General features: G+C 46.7%; 2 protein-coding genes across 2 annotated transcripts; one reads left to right on the top strand and one right to left on the bottom strand.

Moving 5' to 3' along the window:
* Nucleotides 1-166: 166 nt before the first annotated feature.
* Nucleotides 167-7,595, top strand: PSMC3 (proteasome 26S subunit, ATPase 3). The gene is made up of 12 exons (XM_064714277.1): nucleotides 167-351; nucleotides 445-525; nucleotides 3,170-3,295; nucleotides 4,038-4,142; nucleotides 4,237-4,299; nucleotides 4,756-4,893; nucleotides 5,021-5,164; nucleotides 5,388-5,536; nucleotides 6,034-6,130; nucleotides 6,279-6,424; nucleotides 6,592-6,673; nucleotides 6,793-7,595. Exons 1-12 carry the CDS (start codon nucleotides 325-327, stop codon nucleotides 6,901-6,903), a joined length of 1,269 nt encoding a protein of 422 aa, XP_064570347.1. The 5' UTR covers nucleotides 167-324; the 3' UTR covers nucleotides 6,904-7,595.
* Nucleotides 7,462-18,862, bottom strand: LOC135448343 (transmembrane protein 178B-like). The gene is made up of 4 exons (XM_064714276.1): nucleotides 18,443-18,862; nucleotides 11,635-11,748; nucleotides 10,274-10,411; nucleotides 7,462-9,094 (listed from the first exon to the last, which is right to left on the bottom strand). Exons 1-4 carry the CDS (start codon nucleotides 18,822-18,824, stop codon nucleotides 8,850-8,852), a joined length of 879 nt encoding a protein of 292 aa, XP_064570346.1. The 5' UTR covers nucleotides 18,825-18,862; the 3' UTR covers nucleotides 7,462-8,849.
* Between the last annotated feature and the right edge of the window lie 2,225 nt (nucleotides 18,863-21,087).

The raw sequence follows: 21,087 nt of genomic DNA, 5'->3' as shown, positions 1-21,087 counted from the left end.
CGGCACACCGCCCCGCCTGCCTCCAGCGCCGGGCCCCGCCCCGCCCCGCGATGGCGCCGCCGCCATCACTCAGCAGGTTTGGGGGCGGCACGTGACCCGCCGGCCGCTCCCCGCCCCGCCGGCAGATTCGGCACGGCCGCGGGCGGCGGGGGCCCCGATCGGGGCGGCGGCGGCAGCGCCGGGGCAGGGGAGGGTGCGCGGAACCCCCGGGCCGCACGTCCCGCCCGTGGCGCTGCCCCCGCCCCGCGCCGCCGGGAGCCGCAGTGCGGAATCTGCCGCGCCGAACCCGCCGCGCCGTGCGCGCTCCCGCGGGCCGGCGGAAAGATGGCGTCGGTGTGGGATGAGTCGGAGGTGAGGGGCCGGTGCCAGGGCCGGGCCGGGGGCGGCGGGGCCGGGGCGAGCCGCGGGCCGGGCTGACGGTAACGCTGCCGTTGTGCCCCGCAGGATGGTGTCGGCGAGGAGGTGCTGAAGATGTCCACGGAGGAGATCGTGCAGCGCACCCGCCTCCTCGACAGCGAGATCAAGGTAGAGGCGGGGGCCGCGCTGGGCCGGGCAGCGGAGCCCGGCCGGGCCGCCCTGCCCTCCCGGGAGCTCTGTGCTGCTTTTGTTCGGGGCGGACGGGTTAGCACAGTCACGGGGACAGCAAAAAAATTAAACACGGTTAATTAAATCGAGAACGGCAGATTGAGGAATACTGAACCGCGAAGGTTCAGGGGAAGAATCACTGGAAAAGCATCGACCCGAGGAAGCTGAGGGGGGCCTGTTCGACCCAGCCATGGGTGCTTTAGCTAAAGTTACACAGGCAGAGGGGAGGGGGAAGTCTGTTCTGTGCCCTGAGTCGGGTAGGATCTTTGGGTAATTTAGGTTGGAAGGGACTTGAGCAGACCTCCAGGCCAAACTCCTTCTCAAAGCAGGGTCAGCCATAACTTAGGCTACTCAGGGCTTGATCCGGTTGGAATTTGAAAGCCTTTAAAGACACATAGTGCACCGCTTCGCAGGGTGTTCAGTGCTGCTGCTTAACAGACCTCGTGAGGATAAAGATTTGCTTTGCTACAGTCTGAGCTGCACCTGTTTCAGTCTTTATTTCATCTGCCCATTGTGTATTCCTGTGAAGTGTCTGGTTCAGTCTCTGATGCCTCCTTCCCCAGCTGTTCTGTTCTCCAGCTGAACAAACCCACCTCCCTCAGGGGGGGGCCATGCTCCAGCCCCCAGCCATCTTGGTGGCCCTGTGCTGAACTCAGTCCAGTTTATCAATGTCATTGCTGTATGGGGGGGACACCAAAACTGGACTGAGTGCTCTAGGTGGGATCTAAAAGTATTGAATAGAGAGGACTCAACACTTCTCTCCATCTACTGCCTGCAGTCCTGATAGCACAGCCCAGGATGCCTTGCTGTCAGGGCACATTGCTGGCTGCTGTTCAGTTTATTGTCTTACGGAGACCCCCCGGTCCATTCCTCAGCCAGACAGTCACCAGCATGTGTCACTGCAAGGGGCACTTCCCTCCCTGCTGCGGGGCTTTACCTGTGTTCTCGTTTTTTGCAAGGTTTCTGTGTGGCAGCTCTGCCTTTGAACGCCTAGACTATGCCCCCCATTTGGTGTCATCTGCAAACACGAGGAGAAAACATTCCCTCCTCTTGCTTGTTCATTCATGGAGATGTTAAGCAGATAGACCTGTCTTGTGATAGACATGTTTTGCATAAAAGAGTACTTACAAACTTAGAATGTTTGCTGCCCAGTGTTAGCATTATTGAGATAAAATATTTCATAAATTCTGTAGGGTAACTTCATCCTATACTGCTTCAGGCTCCACAAGTAATTCTGACTTACTAATGTACTTTATTATTCTTTAAAGACAGTAAAGGGAAATCTGTGTCTTATTTTTAAACTGCAGAATACAGTAAGGAGTAGAAGTAGCCTTCTTCATTTCATAGTAAGAGCATTATATTTGCAAAATGTTTGTAAGAACCCTTCCTTCAGGCAGTTTTCCTTTAATGTTTTCTAGACTTTTTTATTAAATCAAATTTATTAAGTTTTTTGCATTTTTATTTCACAAATTCTGTATTGGCTCCTGTTACAGTTCTGTCCTGTGAATGTGTTACAGCACAGTATTATGCTTAGGCATAAAGACTTTTAAAAAGACGGTTTCTTAGTGCACAGTGGATTTCCCCATGGAACAGAATCGCACACACCAGTTCAGGTGTGAGCAGGTCTCCTGAGATCCCTTGGTGCCCCAGTCACTTCCGTGGGGATCACAAAGTGTGTGTTGGCACACTGTGTGACTGACCAGGAAAGAGAGGACAAGGCCTGGCACCGTCAGCCAGACAGCACTGCAGACATCTGTGTTGGCTGTAAATGTACTCACTGTTGGATGGGGATACAGAACTTTTTTGTTAGAGCATTTTTTTTCCTTACAGTTAATACAATCATAGAATAGTTTGGGTTGGAAGGGACTTTTAAAGGCCAACTCCTGCTGTGAGCAGGGACATCTTTAACCTAGACCAGGTTACTCAGAGCCCTGTCCAACCTGGTCTTGAATGTTTCCAGGGATGGGGCAACCACCATATTTGGGCAACCTGTTGCAGTGGTTTACTATCCTTACTATTAAGAAATCTTATATCTAGCGTAAATTTACCCTCTTGTCCTGTTGTAACAGGTCTTACTAAAAAGTCTGTGCCCATCTTTCTTACAAGACAGCTTTAAATGCAGAAAAGCCACCATGAGGTCTTCCTGGAGCCCTCTCTTCTCCAGGCTGAATCATAGAATGCTTTGTGTTGCAAAGGACCTTAAAGATCATCTAGTTCCAACCACCTTGCAAAACATAACTGAAATAGGTGTGTGTTTTGTATCTGTGTTTATTAAAAGATCACATCCAAACCAAACCACAGTTGCCATATCTGGGGCATATTGATTAGGCTGAGGCTACCAGGTGACACTGGGAAGAAATTATTTGGAGTTATTGATTAGTTAGAGACCAGAATGGATTGTATAGCCTTGATTCCTAGCAAATTTTGGCTAATTTGCTGGCTTTGCTTTTTTTTTATATATTACATTTCCCTTTATTCTTCAGACTTAGATTTCTGTAACGGTTTGCTTTTGGAACAACCTATTAATTTTATCTTGCCTCAGTTTTCTGACACTATTCCTTTTTCTTCTGTGTACCAATTGCAGATCATGAAGAGTGAGGTACTGAGAGTGACCCACGAGCTCCAGGCCATGAAAGACAAGATCAAAGAAAACAGTGAAAAGATCAAAGTGAACAAAACGCTGCCATACCTTGTCTCCAATGTCATTGAGGTGAGGGTGGTGGGCTTTTACGTAGTGATAGGAGAAGTGTGTGCAATTTATAGAGGCAGGGAGCTCATCAGGGATTCAAGACCTGGGGTATTCTCAGACTGCCAGTGCTGCCAGAGCCAGGATTTTCAGAGTTTTCTGTTGGTTTTATTTGTGACCTGGAAGTGCACGTCTCTTGCCCACTTGTTCTCTGGGTCATTCTTTAGGCTTTGGGTACTGTTCATCTGTACTTAACAACCATCAGAGGGTGGCACAGCTCTTCTGAGTGTTAACTTGAGCATCTGAAATTGGACACATGCTCTCTGTAACTTGTGAAACAGCAAATGAAAGGCCATGGCTCTGTTACTTTATCACATTCCTTTTGTAGTTCAGTAATTCTGATAATAGGAAAAAGAATGCTCATAGTTTGCTATTAAAAATGAGATTGCTTTGTACTACTGTTTAAAAACTTAATGAGCTAAGCCTTAATGTGAGCTGCTGCTGTACGGGAGAAGGAATCAGTGCCATTAGCTACTACTTTGTTCTGAATTTTGTAACATCTTTCTATGCACTATTGCATGCTGCTTCATAAGGAAAGGAAGAAATCAATTTTTACAGGACAGCTTTAATGCTTTCAGGATTCTACTCCTGATGGATGATGAAAAGTTTTATTTCTTCTACTGCATGTATGTTAGAAGCATTAATCCTGGGATCATTCCTGCTAGCCTGGTTACATTGTTTTGAACTCTTTCACCCTGGTTTTCAGCTGCTGGATGTTGACCCAAATGACCAGGAGGAGGATGGAGCAAACATTGACCTGGATTCCCAGAGAAAGGGCAAGTGTGCTGTGATCAAGACCTCTACACGTCAGGTAAGAGCCATGTGCCCAACCAGGTGTGAGGAGTGATGCAGAGGATCTTCTCCCACTACATCTGGTTGTGCTCACTTTGGTTTCTTTTTTACAGACATATTTCCTGCCTGTTATTGGGTTGGTTGATGCTGAGAAGTTGAAGCCTGGAGATCTGGTGGTGAGTGATTCTATTGTGATTGTTGGATATGATGGTGGCCAGAAAATTGCATATGGCTTGCTTTTAAGAAAGAAGACAAATCTGTCCAGATTTCCCCAAGATCATTCTCTACTAAAATTTTCATAGATAGGTATTATGGGCTCAGTTACTACTGTTTGTAGTAAAGAAAAGCATTTTGGGGTGTGTGTCTTTTATACATACAATTAGGTGCTGAAAGCTTAGAGACCACTTAGTAAGTTTTTTAAACCCTGTCTTTTTATTGTAAATAAACTGGACCACTTGTTTAAAATGTGACTGTGGCATTGTCCACTCTGCCAAGCTGGGGTGATTTGATGAATGCCTGTGTCAAAGCTGGTTATTCCTGCATCCTTGAGATTTAGTTAATCAGCTTTGATTGCATGTTTATTAAGTGCTATCTGAGGGAACCTGTTAAAAGCAAAGGACTTGTGTTTACAGGGGGTGAACAAAGACTCTTACTTGATCCTGGAAACTCTGCCTACTGAGTATGATTCACGAGTGAAGGCCATGGAGGTGGATGAGAGGCCCACCGAGCAGTACAGTGACATCGGGGGGCTGGATAAACAAATCCAAGAGGTGATACTTTATGTATAGTTTCTGCTGTGACTGTGGACAGCCTCTTCTAACTTCCAACTCAAAAGCAGGCAGCTTGGATCTGTGGAGAAGAATGGGTTTATGTATTAATATTTTTCTCTTGTTGTAGCTCGTGGAGGCCATTGTCCTGCCGATGAATCATAAGGAGAAATTTGAAAATTTGGGTATACAGCCACCCAAAGGAGTCCTTATGTATGGGCCTCCAGGAACAGGGAAAACACTTCTAGCTCGAGCATGTGCTGCCCAGACCAAGGTAAAAGGAACCTGTGAAAGTGTGTGCAGCTGTAGAGTAGTACTGACAAAGAGCAAGAACACCTCCAGGGGAAGAGGGTCATACGCACAAATTGGTGTTACAAAGGCTGGGATTTTCCTGTCTGTTTGCTTCCTTGCTTGTTTTTATTAATGGCTTCTTATAGTACTCAGAAGTGACCCTATTGTGAAATGAGGCCTAGGATTGATTCTCTTTCACCTCCCAGGCCACGTTCCTGAAGCTGGCAGGCCCACAGCTTGTGCAGATGTTCATTGGTGATGGAGCGAAGCTGGTACGCGATGCTTTTGCTCTCGCAAAGGAAAAAGCTCCTTCCATCATATTTATTGATGAACTGGATGCCATTGGCACTAAAAGGTGAGCTGTAGTCCATGTTGTAGAGTTCTTGGGAGCTGCCTAGCAGCCTCCTTTGCCTGTGTATGTAAGCAGAGCCTTTTAAAGCATGACTTACTCAGAAAGAGAGTGTGAACAAAGTCACAGATGGATAGCAGTTGCCACAGTCCTTGGGCGCAGGAGCAAAGTTTGTCAGACTTGGGATCTGTCTGATAGCCTCCTGCTGTATAAAACTATTTTCTGATAGCAGCAGGTACCTGGAGATGTTCGCCCTCATTTACTACGTAGGCCTGGACAACATAAGCCCCATTCAGCTGTAAGGACTAAATAAGTCTTAGGTGCTGCTGACAGTTATTCTAGTTGCAGTCCTCATCATGGTAGAACTGTAGTTTCAAGGAAAAATTTGGAACACCTCAACCAAGGAGCGTGAACTCCAGTAATTCTGTGTTTTGATGTGATTAAAAACATAGGGACAGGGTGGTCAGGTTCATACTGATGGTTTTACTCTTGTTTCCCCTCAGGTTTGATAGTGAGAAGGCCGGTGACCGGGAGGTGCAGAGGACCATGCTGGAGCTGCTTAATCAACTCGATGGTTTCCAGCCCAACACACAAGTCAAGGTTGGGAGCTAGCAGGGAGTGCTGCTGAGGTCCAGGGCATTCTAGCAGGGGATGGAAAACAATGTCCAGGGAAGAAGCTTGGTGGATCTTTGGGGAGAAGAGGCCTGTCTTCCAGGTACCTCACACTGATGATCCTACTTCTACTTAGGTGATCGCTGCAACCAACCGGGTTGATATCTTGGACCCAGCTTTGCTCCGCTCTGGACGATTAGATCGGAAGATTGAGTTCCCAATGCCTAATGAAGAGGCCAGAGCCAGAATTATGCAGATTCATTCACGCAAAATGAATGTCAGGTATGGCCGCCTGGGGCTCTTTTTGTCACTTCTTATGGTACCTCAGGGCTGAGAAGTGGTTGGCAGTCATTTGTTGGGAGCTCACTGTGGGGCTGAGGAAAGTCCCTACGTTGCTTTTTCTATTTGGTACATGTTCTCAGACTTTTTTTCCCATTTGCTCATATTAGCCCTGACGTGAACTATGAGGAACTGGCTCGCTGCACAGATGATTTCAATGGAGCCCAGTGCAAGGCTGTGTGTGTCGAAGCGGTGAGTATTCCTCCTTAGGAATAGCACTGATGGGAGGGAATGTGAAAGCTAGAATGGAGCAGCTATTTGGAATGGTGTGGTGCACACATTCCCTCTCTAAATACTGTCTCGTTGGGCAGGGGATGATTGCCCTCCGCCGTGGAGCTACAGAGCTCACCCACGAGGACTACATGGAAGGAATCCTGGAAGTTCAAGCAAAGAAAAAAGCCAATCTGCAGTACTATGCCTGATCCCTGCCCAGTCAGGGTTGTCACCTTGGCAGAGGACATGAATAGACTGGACTGTAACACTTTCTGTCTGGAAAAAATAAAGCATTTTTTTCCCTTTAAAAACAAATCCCTGATGTGTTGGGGCTGTCACCCTTGCTTGGTGGTTCTACATCTGTGTAAAGGCAGGCTAAAAGCCTCCTGTGCACTGTGCCCTCCATGCTGCCTTTGGACCCTCCTCCAGCTAGCACTGGATTAAACCCTGCTCTGATACTTCCTCATGAGGACCAGGAGACTATACTGCAGTAAGTGTACCATGATATTGATGACCTGCACCTCAGACAGCATCCCTGGTTCTTGCCTGCACAGCCAGTGAACAGCCTGCAGCATGGTTAGAGTTTGAAACTTTTGAACACTCACTTTGCAAGGGTTAACATAATTCACACATGAATGATGTTTTAACTTTGTCATGTGAACTTTACTCTTGAAGCTTTAACACTGTTGCTGGTGTGTGTATGTGAGCTCTCTGGGGAATCAGTCAGGTCAGTAGTCATAAAGAATTCAAGGTTTCATCCACCGAGCAAGTCTTTCAGTACTTTTAATGCCAGTTGAGAATTACAACTTCCATTTAAAAATTACACTTTTCATAAATACACTGACTTTAGCATTAAGTATCTTACATGCCACTGTATTGTATTTTAAATACAATGTAAACATCTCCAAATGCTGGCCATCTCATCTTTACCTGTGCAGTTTTTGGACACTTGGGAGAGGGGCGGGGATGTAAGAAGGAAAAAAAGAATAGATGGATGAAAGAAAAATGCACTCCAAAGTACTTTGGCTGATGTTCCTGAGTTAACCCTAGTACTTGTGCTGGTACCAAGTCCTTAGTGCTCATTTTGGAGAGGGATCTTGTTCCAGCAGAACACACGTGTTCTTGACACGCTGCGCTCAGGGCATTTGACAGTGGAAGGGGCAGAAGCCACGCGTTCCTGAGGAAAATACACTGTGGTTCCTTTGAACACTAATGTTAGATGGGGCTGTACATCTGCTATTTTAGCAGTACTGTTATTTGAGCTCAGGGAGAATTACTCATCTCCTTTCACAGAGCAGGAGTTGCACCCAGAAGTTAGTTCAGAAGTGAAAGTTGATCCTGGCAGCTCAAACTATGACACATTTTGAAAAATGTACCTCTGGTGGAATAGTTAAAAGCTGCATGTTGCATACATCTCCCCATTAAAACAAGGGTATGTTAGCCAGATGAATAACCTTCACTGTGTAAGAAGCTGAGAAAAACTTTCCTCTGCTTTCCCAGAATCTGTAAGAGTTTTCTTGGAGTCTTGCTGCTCAGTTACAGCTAGCTCCTTTTGGAAACAGTTTGAGTAGTGAGTAAATAGCTGAATCCGAGCATAGAATAGCACAGGTTTCTGATTTAAATAAATTAATACTAAGAATGGGCTAATTCTTTGGCCTAAACCTCAGCTTAGATCAAGGTTCTTTTGGGAAAGGATGGCCTGAGCCAACACAAGACATGCCTGTTGCAAAAGTGTTCAAGCCAACTTCACTTAGCTCCTTGCCCTAAATTGGGTCTGAATTACACAGACCTGCAGCAATAGAGTTGGTGCGTAAACATCCCTTACAACTGGACAATAACAGGACCATGGAGGTACAGTTCAAAAAACAGCACAAAAAAAGACACAATCTTGGACTTAATCCCTTGTAAACAGAAGAAAAACAAATTGAAAGAACTGTCCCCCTTAAACCATCAATGATCAAGTTGCCAATAATTCAGACCTGGAGTTACTTGCAATGTCCGTGTCTGCGACTGGAGGCTGTAGCAGCGTCCCATGGGCTGGCATTCCGACAGCTCTGGCACTGCTCCCCACACGCTGACATGCCACCTCTTCCTGGTGTTAACCCACAGCTCTGCCCAGGCTGCGCTTTCCAGAGTCTCTCCTCGCTCTCTGGGGTCACACGGCCCCATTTTCTTGTCTGGGTTTTTGTACAGATGCCCGGGAGGTGTTGAGTGATGGGGCCAAAGTGCAGAGGAACCCAGCCAGCAGGGTGAGGCCCAGGCCCCCCCAGGCACAGAACATGGACCAGCCATAGCCATGACTGATGTCCTCTGGCAGCCCATAGACGTAGCGAGGATAGCGGGATAGCTCAAAATTGATCCCAGCTACGCATGTGCAGAGTGAGATGATACAGCAAGTACCTGCAGGAGAAAAGCAAGAGGGTTCTACACTGCCCTCAGACAGGTTAATTATGCTCTGGTTTTTCCCTCAGTATTTTCAAAGTCATGCATTTTCAAAATCAAGAATTACCCTTGGGGTTTTTTCTGCAGTCATACTGGCCACTCTCCTTATAAGGTGAGAAAAACAAAAAAAAACAAACAAAACAAAAAAAAGGGAAAACATGTAGGACTACAGGACACCTTGCTTTACCAATAACCAGTACTACCTTAGCACCTTTCATTGCAATTTTGAGCTCAGTCATAGGTCATCATGCTTTGATTCTCCTGAGACTATTTCCAGTGTCTAATGTCATCAGGTTCCAGACAGTACTTGGCCTGTTTCTCTTATGAAAGGTAATTAGCTCACTGAATCCCAGGGCTGCAACATGCAGCACTTTTTGGTTTCCATTAGCAGCACACACATTTCTGCCAGCTGTACCCTAGGCCCACAAAGTGTGCCCAGATTTTTGTCATCTGCTACACATTCACTGAACACCTGTATAGAGGAGAAAAAGCCTACGAAAACACAAGGCATTCCAGTATGTTTAATATACACTACTACACTAGACTCCAGGTCTATACTGCCCATTTTCAAGCTGAAAAACCAAAGTTCAGAAAATCCTTTGGTCATACAGAAAGGCTGCTCCCACCCAGGACAAACAGATGTAATGCCCCTGGCAAGCACTGAGCTCACATCCTTATCATTGGGCCAATGTCCTCCCAGGCTTGGCTGGTTTGGACTTCATCATTACATGAAGATCTAAGCATCTTTGAGTACCAGAAAGTGCTCCACATTAACTTATGTTTGTTTGCTATGATTCCTAGGGAAAACTGGGCTGAGCTGTCTGACAGGAGCCACAGGCTGCACACTTGGAGCAAGCCAGAGGACTGTGCTATTTGTGCACATGGCCCCCGTGGCTACACACCAGCCCTCTAGAGCAGAAGGCTCATGCACACACATTAGGGTCTACTAAGAAACATGCAGCACCCATGCAAGCACAGGTCCTGCCCAGTGCTGGAAGTAGTAACTGCACTGAGCTGACATTTTGCTGCACTAAGAAACTGCTTCATGTAGTTGTGGTGGGCTGATGTTACTTTTATTTTTACAAGGCAGCAATACTGAATGTGGTGACTTGAGGAGCAGAAGCAAAAGGCTCTCACCTCCCATTAGGAAGAGCAGCCCAGCCACGTACTGCATGAGCTCCTGCTGTTTGCAGCAGCCCAGCACACCAATGATCCACCCAAACAGGATGATGGAGACGGCCATGCCAATGAAGCCAGCTGTCATCCTCCGCAGATCTGAAGGATAAGGAGAAAAGGAAGACAAAAAGACATGAAGATGGCAGTACCTAGACAAAACAGCCAGTGCAGAGACCAGATGTGGATTTACTGGTTCTAACGTTTATATTTCAACCATGGACTTCTCCTCCTGTCGCTTCTTTGAGGTAGTTTGCGCATTACACTGAAACTAAGGGAATCCATCTAAAATGGCTCCATTGTGCTGCACACTGTGTAACTGGAGAGCATTTCTATCCAAAGTATCAGCCAAATACTCCCCAGCATGGGACAGAAGGGGTACATCACAAACTCATGTTAGTACTGCAAGGGTTTTTTTTTTCTTTCTTTTTTTGCTGTGACATCTTTCTTTGTGACAGAGTTTGTGGGGGGGGAAATTTTCTGCTGAAAATAGAAGAAGCAAGAGGGGACACTGGAGAGGACTAAAGGATTAGTGCATGGGAGGCACACAGTGTGAACTGAAAAGAGGAATAGTGGGAAGATAGAAGCAGACAGCAGATCAATACAGTATTATGGGAACAACTCCAGTAACAAGCTCTAAAAAAAAAGCTTGGGTACCAGTGTCATGAACAGCACTTTGCTTTCCATAGTAAAATTGCCGTTCTTGTCTCCTCCTAGTTCAGTCTCCAGCTGAACTAGGATTTCCTTGGCACTGACTCTCACATGACAGGGGCTATGTTGAATTATGTAAGCAATAGAATAAAAAAACCAGAGAGAAGTGAGAGCAAAAAAAAAACTGATTAGATCATTCTCAGTCACAGGCTACAGGTCAGTTATCCGTGTGGGAAGGACTTGGGCGTAAGGCAGCTTGTGGGCCGGGTGTTGGTGCAAAGAGAAACTGAGATGTTCCCTAAAAAAACTGGTCACCAGGGGGTTGAATCAGGTCACTGGTGTGCACACAGAAAATTGCAACAGGATCTATACAATGATGCAGCACCTTTGCTGTAAGCCAGCTAGGAACTCTCTGTGCTCAGATCCAGAATACGATGACACCTTGCACATCACTACATACATCTGTATTCCTAAATTCCCAGCTTTAAGCCCCTCCAAATCCCATGTCCCCTTCCAATCACACAGTTGGCTGCTTGCACTTCCTCACTAATCAATCTGTCTCTATGCTTAGAGCCCAGTGCCATGCTTAGATGAGGTGATGCCAGCCCTCAGCTGGCACTGCGTTAGGGCATTCAGTGATGCAAACATTCCTGAGCCTGCTCAGGGCCACTTACGGAGCGCGTGCCACTCATCCTGCCGGATGGTGTTGGTGATGTTGATGGGCAAGTTGCGAGGCAGAGAGCTGGAGGTGTAGTGGTACTTCACAGCAGTGCAGCGCTGAATGACTCCTGTGAAGAGACATCGGTGTGAAACAGCAGGAAAGCCCCCTGGCCTCGCACGCGCCGCTGGGTTGGCTGGCCCAGCAGAGCTCACACAGGGGAAGCCTTCGTTCAGTAACAGGGCAAACGTAGCCAAAAAAGAGCTGTTTACTTCAAAGGCTTTGGGATTAGGAGGGGAGAGAACCTACAAAGAAACACCGGCAAAGCAGGAGCCAGGTGTCTCTCCAAGAAGCAACAGCTGAAGTTAGTAATGAGAGTCAGGAAAAACACGTCTAAAAGCTTTCTAGAGGAACTGCTGTGATCTTTTTTGGGATGTCTAAGGAGACAAGAATGTGGCCAAGCACCAACAGGACCGCTTCATCCCTAAGAAGACAGAATTGTAACACTTTGAAAATTTTGAATGAATGCTGGAAAGTGAACTGCATAGAAGAATCTTTTGAATTCTCTCCAATAGTCATTGGCTCTTTGCTTTACTTTCAGGGAACAGTAGTATTCAGGTAGAATACTATGTTTCCATAATAGCTTAAAGAAAAGTGTACCCCAAACGTAAATGTGAACTTACAAGCGTGCTCGTCTTGAAAGGGATTTTTAATTTAGAAATTGGGGGAGAATAAACATGGATGGTGGAGTAGAAGAGGGCAACCAGAAAGATAAAAGAGCTAAATAGTAGAAACAGTTTCTCTTAAACAGTGGCTACAGGGCCATTACCACTATTTGAATGATAGAGCAGAAGAACCATTCAAAAACAATCAACTGGGCAGTGAGCAATTAAGCTGGTGAACAATCACTAGCAGAGAGCTGCAGATTCAGTGATCAGCTTTGCAAAAGACACTAGAAAACCCAGAAGAACTGAGCTCTCTGTGGCTCCCGCAGCAATGAGAAGCTTGATTTTGTTCTCTAACAATATTCACTGGGACTGTACTGACCTGGTTTCTGCAAGGATCTGCAAAGAGGAAGCCCCCATTTCACAAGATCAGAAGCTGCATATGAGAGGCCCAGACAATTCCAGCCAACAGGCCAGGGAGGGAAAGGTGATCTGAATTTCCTCCCATTTCAAGTGGGCTCCAATTCTCAGCTGTGCTTCCCAGCACCCCTTCCCTTGCTGTGGCTCCCTGCTGCTTCCCCAGCAGCACAGAGCACTTGCAGCAGCTGCACACAATGCGCAGAGGTGCTGCCCTTCACCTGCAGCCAGGGGCCCTCTCCTGCTGAGCACTTCTCCCTCCTCTCCCTCCTGGCACTTCCTCAGGACAGGGCTCTGGAGCTGCCTGTGCCAATGGTCAGCAACACAACCCAGTGTCAGAGGGTGCCAGTGCAACTGCAAAGGCTGCAGACATCTGAGTTAAGAACTTAGGCCATACACAACATATCACAGTATCTAATCAAATTTCACCTGTGACTGCTGACTGAACTCAATTTCAGTATGGACACGATTTGCATGGATTATTGAGAAATATGTAATAGAACTAATGACATCAGATTTCAGATTATAATGCACTGCATTCATTAGAAGTATTATTTATGCACTTACATTTCCTGATCATAAAAGTAGTACATATGAAGCAGCACTTTAAATAAGAGCAAGGATTACTATTTTTATAGCTCATTAAAGAAAAAGCAAAGACTAGAGACATACATCCCTTATGATCAAAGCTATGGACTCCTCAGCTAAGACATCACTAAGAAAAATATTGGCTCTTTATTATTCCAAGAGTTTAAGATGTAAATTAAAACTAAAACCTCTCCACCTTCCCATACAAAACTGGTTATTTAGAAATTTTTGGACATCAATTCATTCTGCCTCTGGTTTAAAAACTGTACTCCTAATCATTTCTTCCCCAGAATTCAAAGTGCTGATTTTATATAGTTAGCACACAACAATTATATTAAAACAGCAAAATTTGAAAAAAAAAAAAAAAAAAAAGCTCAGGAGTGCACAGATTTCAGGGCTTTAGCTCAGTGCTGACCTCTAATCCATAGGCTTGGAAACAGCCTTTGATCACACCAGAACAAGCTCTTTTTCCAACAAGATTCCATTTTCCTGAAAGCACAAGCTGGACCCACTCTAATGTGAGCCACCATAGGCAAAACAAGGGAGGCCTCTCTCTGCAGATCTTCTAGAAAAGTTGAAATAGGCAGACAAGAGAGTCAGGGACTTGGAGAAGCAGTGAGTGTGATCTCAGCTGGATACCTAAGACACTTTCTCCCAGGAAATTTTAACACGCACCCAGGCACCTTTCAGAACCTCAATTTTGCATTTTTCATCACTAGCCTGTGTTTCTCATTTTCTGAGTGAATCTCTAAGTCTCATTTGAGAGATGCCATGCACTCAAATATGGCCAGGTACTCTACAGGACTGCATTTAAAGCCATATAACACCTTGTTCTCTAAGTACTCAAGAAAAAAAGTAAAAATCAAAATCAGGATTGCAGTCTAAAATATTGTTAAGTAAAAGGTGTTTCAAAGGTACTCCAGTATGTCCTTGGACCTGAGCCTTACATACCTGAAATTGCAGTCTATAAAAGAGGGACAGCATCCTGCCCTCCATTTCAGAAACCTGCTAGCAAAGTGATTTCCTTTTTTTTACAACACACTCAGACAAGTACCATAAGAAAGCCTGCCAAAATTCAAACTTTTGCCTTCAGGCAAGGGCTTGAATAGAACAGAGTCATGCAGTGAACAACAAGCGTGTGTTGTCTGTTTTGGCACACAAGTACATTGGGAATGCAGGACAGAAGGAGGCAGGTGCTTCCTTCTCCTCCAGGTCATTAGTTAACCATAAAGCACACATCCAAGAAAAAGGTTAGATGGACAGCCTGATGCCAGCATTTCTAAGGGCCTTAACAGAACACTGTGAGAGTCACACTGCATGTACAATTTTCTTGATTAAACAATAAACATGAACGGCATCCAGCAGTGTCACACTGACACTTTCATGGCCCAGCTACATTCCTGTGCCTTCTCACAGCCAACATTGTTTCTAACACCTTGTCCTCAACATGTTTTTTTTACCCCTCAGGATTGCAACTGCAGATAGGTTCCCCTTGGAAGAGTATACAGAGTGTCTCTGGATGAGTCCTTTCTCCTGACTGAAGACGAAGGATGGGAAAGGTCAGAGGATGCTTGCTAGACTAGCCAGATACCCAGGCAGTTCCTAAACTGCCAGAAACATGGAAACCCCAACCCTGCTGTGATACATTCAGTCTGTAATCCTGGGCTTAGCACACCCTGATTTCCAGCTTAGTTTTTGTCTCCAGCTTTGACACATGCAGGTTTTCTTTACACAATGTGCCAGAGGTTTATGAAGAAATGGAGGGGGTAATTTTCAATTCTGTGGCTGTGTGGCCCAGTATCAGAGCAGTTCAACTCTCACACAGCTGGGAGAGACTCCCTCCTACCCATGAGCAGCCATGGCCAGTGAGCAACTAAATACCATGTGAGGCCTGGCCCTCCCCTCCTTCATGCCCAGGGACCAATTGGCCATTGAAGCTTCCAGGCCTTTTCCTACCATTTCTGCCCAGGATTGTAAGGAGCACCACAGCCATGCATTCACTCTGTCCACACTGTCACCCAAGGGCCACCAGATCAAATGAATCAACCTTTAAAATACCACAAGAACTCTGACAGAACATACTTACCAAGGACCATGACCAAACAGATCAAGTTTGTTAAACATGCCACTATAATAGATCCTCTACAGACCTGACCGGCAATCCTGTAACTCTTCCCACTTCTCATCAGTGAGAAAGAATGGGAAGCACAGACACCAGGATTGAGCAGTTTTCTCTCAAGGGCCTCACTATGGCCCCAAACTGGTGTGTTCCTCTGCTTTAGGATCCAGTGGCTCTCCTCACTTTCTCAGCTACATTGTGGTGCCAAGAAGTCTTCTCAGTATATATGAGATGTACCAGTCCCACTCCAGAGACTTTTCAGAGCAAGCCTGAAAAGCAATAAAATCCCTGGTTTATCAACAGTGATGAACATTTTGTTTTTCAATTCCTTCAGTTTTGAGATGTTAAAGCACATGTTCAATGAGCCCACCAAGTCATCCAAAGCAGCCTGTTAGAATGGATCTTTCCCAATTTATCATCTTCTACTGTCACCATTTTGTAAGCAACACTTTTTTACTCTACCAATAGGTAGAGAAGATGCCTAAACAATATATAATGAACCCTTGCAGGACCTCACTACTTAAGAACAGCCCATGCAGATGGTTTTTGTAGCATCAGTTACTGAATGTGGAATCCACATAGCACAGGCTCTAGAAGATGACGTGTAGTGCTCCTGTTCTTACACTCAGAGAACCTCCCATATGTGCACAGAGATCCTCTGTTTCCCCACCAAATGGTTCAGTTCTTCGCCTTCTATCTCTTACATCTTGCTAATCTCCATTTCCCCTGTGTGGTTTTTACATCATTCCTTCTTTTGCCTTTTAATTGTATTTTTAAAACAAAACTGTATTTTTTCACAGTTCCAAAACAGTCATTTTGCATTATAAGAAAAATCTCACATATCATTCCCATCTTACATTTAAACATTTCCCACCTCTCAGTTTTGCACTACATTTTCTGACTAGTTTTTTCCTTTTAAATATATGAAGTGAATATATTTTGCTTTTTTAAATATCCCAGATATATAAATGGATGCTTGTATACGCATCATTAGCTACAATGTTCAAGTATGCAAGTTTCCATGAAACTGCTTTGTATTAATAGCAGCAGATTAGATGGACTACAAATCTATGGAATTATCTATGAGTATGTGTATTTATGGACTTAGGTAATTTATTCAGAATTCAGGAGAGATGCAGAAAGGAAAGAAATCTTATTCCAGAGACTAGAAAAAAATGGAGACTATAAACCCAAACGAAAATTACCACAGAACTGTTGGAAAAAATTTACTCCTCTTTCACTAGATTAAGGAATACTAGGAATAAAGAAAGGCATCACACATCACCAAAGAGCTAGCTGAAAACTTAATGCAAATTGAGGAGGAATAGGACTTCCAGCAGTGCACAGGAGCAATCTTCAGGTCACACCAGGGGAAAAAATACCAGCTTTTCCTTTTCAGAAGCACCAGATCTGGTATCATGCTACAGAGAACAGCTCAGATGCAGCCACACCTGACCATCAGTTGGAAAAGGCTGCTTAATCACAGTTGTCAGAGAAAAGACAGACACAGTGGGAACGAGGAAAGGCTGCTAGTAAAGCAGGTCAGGAGAAGGGATAAGAGAGTCATATCTATTTAAAGATCTGATTCTACAAGAACTATTATTAATAATTTCCCTCTGTAAGATGACACATAAATCTTTACAGTAGCAACTGCAGACCTAATAGGCAAAGAATATAAGGGGGGCAATGGTTTTTGTAGGGAAAGGTAAGGTCTTTTATTAGAACAGCTGGGGGAAAAAGGAAACAGAGTAGACAGAAAACATTCTGGATTTAGAGTCCTTCCAGTTTTACCCATCAAACACTGAGGAAGACCATTCACCACCCTGTAATGGCCTACATATAGAATGCAGACTCTAGCCTCTCTATGTGACTTGTTGTGGTGTTGGGAAAATACCTTAGAAAGAGAAGTACTGAGACCAAACTAGTATCTTCCCACCTGTTCCCCCATCTTAGCTAATCTCAGCTGGAGCTGAAAGCATTTTGCTTGATGTGAAGCAGAAAAATAGATAAATATTTTACATGACAGCCACAATTAATAGAAAGAAATTAATGAGTCCCCTTTTAGTGAAAGGAGTTCAGCATGGAAATAAAAATGAAATGACATAAAATGGATCCTAGGAGAATAAATTGAGAAAGAAGCCAGGCACACAGCACTAGAGTTTCGAGAAGTAAGAGTCACTGCTGTGCATTGGAAAGAAGGGACAAAGACGAGCTGAGATTCACAGTGCCAGTCTATCCAGCCTCTGCTGTGCAGGACTGGCGTCACAGTTGGAAGCCAAGCTGAAGAACTGCTCTCGCTTTCTTAAGATAGCATTTCCATTTTGTGCCTCAATGGAAGCACTTTTCCCAACTCCTACTCTCTCTGTGCTAATATGTACCTGCTGGAACACTAAGTCTGTTATTTATTATTAACCATACATAACCCATTGACTTCATGGGTCAGCCCACTACGTTATTTGTACCATTAAATGCAGGACTTATATTTATACTTCATGGCCTGCTTGGCTTTGTACCATGTGCCACAACAGCAGAAGATCCATAGCTTTCTCTCCTTTCTCCCCGGGGGCCCTGAGTGACATCTGCCACCATGAAAGCCTGGCAATCTACTGCAGCAATGAGAACTCCCTCATGCTAGAATGGGAACAACAGGTCCCTTTCACCTTGCTGCAAAAAATCACAGTGCTATCAACAACACTGATTGTTTCTCGGCACTCAATGAGAAGGAAGCGTCAGGGTTAGGAGGACGCCCACCGAGTCAGGCCCTGCACTGGGCCCCCGAAGGGGCTCTCTGAGGACGCGGTCCCACCCAGCACTGCAGCATTTCCAGCAGAGAGGGAGGCGCACAGGACCCGGGATGGGGTCAGGGCCGCGCTCGCCGCTCCCCGCACGCCAGGGAGCCACGGCTCCATCCGCGCCCGCCCGCCGGCCCGCTCTTGCCCCGGCAGGGGCAGCCGCCGCCCCGCCCGCAGCCCCGGCGGCACCGCGCTCAGCACCACGGACAGCGGCGGGGCCGCCACCGCCCCCCGCCCCCGCACCTTTCCGGATGAGCTCCTCGCTGTCCGGCTCGTAGCCCGCGCGGTGGCAGCGCCTCCAGAGCCCCGACACGGTGGAGTTGAAGCGGCGGCCGCAGTGCGAGTCCAGCGCGGCGGAAGCGGCGGCGGCCGGGGCGGGGGCCGGGGGGCGCCCGGGCAGGAGCGCCCGCGGGGGTCGGGCGCGGAGCGGCAGGTGCGAGCTGGGCGCCGACATGGAGCCGGGCGGGTCGCTGCGCTTGTGGCCGAAGCCGCGGCAGCGCTCGCGGTGCCGCCGCGCGTCTGTCTCGTACCAGGAGTCGGTGCCGATGGCCACGGCCAGGAGGGCGAGGGCGGCGGCGGCCAGGAGCAGCCCGGTGCCGCTCAGCGCCTGAGCCGCGGCCGCCATCTTACCGCGCCGGGGGCGGCAGGGGCGGGCGCTTCCCTGCAGCCCGGCTGGGGCCGCCGCCCGCGGCACCGCCCCCGGAAGGGACGGGCCCGCGCCCCCCGCGCCGCGGCACCGCGCCGGGCTCGGTCCCGCGCCGCGGCATCCCTCGGCGCGGCCTCACGGGGGTCCCGGAACCGCCCCCGCCGCGGCGCCCGGCTCCTGCTCCGCCGACCGAGGAGCCCTCCCTCGGTGGAGCCCGTGTCCAGGGGGTGCGGGGGGTGGCCGCGGGCGGCTGCCGGGGATGGATGACCGGAGGAAGGGGTGAACGGACCCTCCGAGCCTTTCCGCGGCCTCCTCTGGCCTGGCAGACGCCCGTCCCGCTGGCTTGCCCGGGGCAGAAGGGCAGAGACCAGCCCTGCTCAGGCCGCGGGAGCCAGCAGGTTTTCAAATCTACACGAAATGCAAACACCACCCGCAACATCATTTGTTGGCTTTTGGATTATGACTTCTCCTCCACCCTTCAGTATCAGTTAATGGAAAATAATGCCAGAAAAATGTCCATCTATTTTATGCAGTGAGAAGCAGATTAAATCCGAGTCATTAGTTAAATGCAGCATTTATAGGGGCACAAAATCCCTTCTGATCCCACTTGTTGTATAGGGCTTGTTCCTCCAGCTGCAGCACTACCAGTCAGTCCCCAAAGCCAGTTGTTAGGGCATTGCCTCATCAATTGTGGCCTCCAGATAAAATGATCTAGTAATATGCTATGCCTAAACTACTAATTTAAAATCCAGTTTTGAAATCCTCAGCTTCGGGTGTTTTTTGCTAGAAGTAGTTTTAATTGGTTTCCAGGAGCAAATGCTCAGCTGTGGGAGATTCTGATCCTTTCTCCCTGCCACCACCTTCCCCTTGACACCTGGTCTCTCGGCCACACTGAGCACAACCTAAACACCCTCCCCAGTCCTTCTCCCAACAACACTGCCCAGCACAGGGTACTGCTGATCTCCCCTGAGCACTCTGCCTGGTGGAAACATGCAGCAGCCACAGCTAAAGCTTGTTCTAACCACATTTCTGCATGATCCTCTTCCGCAGTTTGCACTGGACAGATGGGATTACCATCCATGCAGCTGCACACTGCTGCCTTCAAGGCAGACAAATTGAAAGGGCTGCTGTCAAAAGAATTTTCTTACACATACCAGCTAAATTAAGTCTTCCATAGCAAGAATGAAAAATCATTTTCAAATACAATCACTGCTCTAGCTAACATGGAAAAATCCTTCAATTGTAATAGCTCTTTCCTGGAAAGATCCAATAGTCGCATTTCCTAAGTCTGCAATCCTATTATGTCACCTTACTCTCCATGTGAGCTGCTCTGGATACAGTTTCAAAAGACAGGGACTTCAGCAACACCATCATCTTAGAAGGTTCCCAAGAATTAAATAAACTGTAATTGTTCTACTTTCTGTGCTACTGCAATTGTGTCAGAGCCATCCTTCCCAGAGCCTGTGAAACAGATAAATGATTAATTCATTATAATTTTGATTACTTTTGAGAAGGAAAAAGGGATGAGGGAGAAAGGCTCATAGCACAGTCCTAAGGGCAGGAATTCCAGCACAGCCCAAGAGCGCAGTGTAGTAAATCCAGGGACAGAGATTCCAAAATGTAGATCACTGGCAAAATCCACAGACTGTGACATTATGCCCTTGATCACCTACCTACTTTCATCTTCTTCCAGCTCTTGGGTTGTGGTTTTCCTTCCTTTTATGGAAGACTTTGGGTAAGAAGAGATATAAATGCACCATTTATAGCTGAAAGTCTTCCAAATGAAGGGTGAGACAAGACATTTTCTGAACCCATGTTTTTGAAGGGTAGAGAATTTCCTCTCAGTCCTTTCAGGGCAATTGGAACACAAAACCTTTCATGATGGCACCTGACATGGCCACAAAACCTTTCATGATACCTGACATGGCAGGTATCCAGCTTATTGTTAACTGAAACCAGACAGGCCTTGAGGTTCTTTGATTTTAAAAAATAACTGATTACAGTCAAGTATGATTACAAAGCTCTCTGAACAGTAAAGTTACCATGCAAGCTTTCCCCTGAAAATATCTGATTATGCTTTTCAGGGAACTCAGAGCAGCACTCAAGAATTATGATTCTACCACACTGCTCCTGGACAACAGTTCCATGGCAGCAGAGAGAAGAAACTGGAATAGAACTTTTTCTTTCAGCTGTGTAAGTCTGGGGAAAGTCTGACATTAACCCAGAGTCCAAACTGCTCTAG

This window comes from Zonotrichia leucophrys, chromosome 5 (genome assembly GCF_028769735.1).
Source record: "Zonotrichia leucophrys gambelii isolate GWCS_2022_RI chromosome 5, RI_Zleu_2.0, whole genome shotgun sequence".
Classification (NCBI taxonomy): Eukaryota; Metazoa; Chordata; class Aves; order Passeriformes; family Passerellidae; genus Zonotrichia; species Zonotrichia leucophrys.
This window is presented reverse-complemented; position numbering and strand designations above follow the sequence as displayed.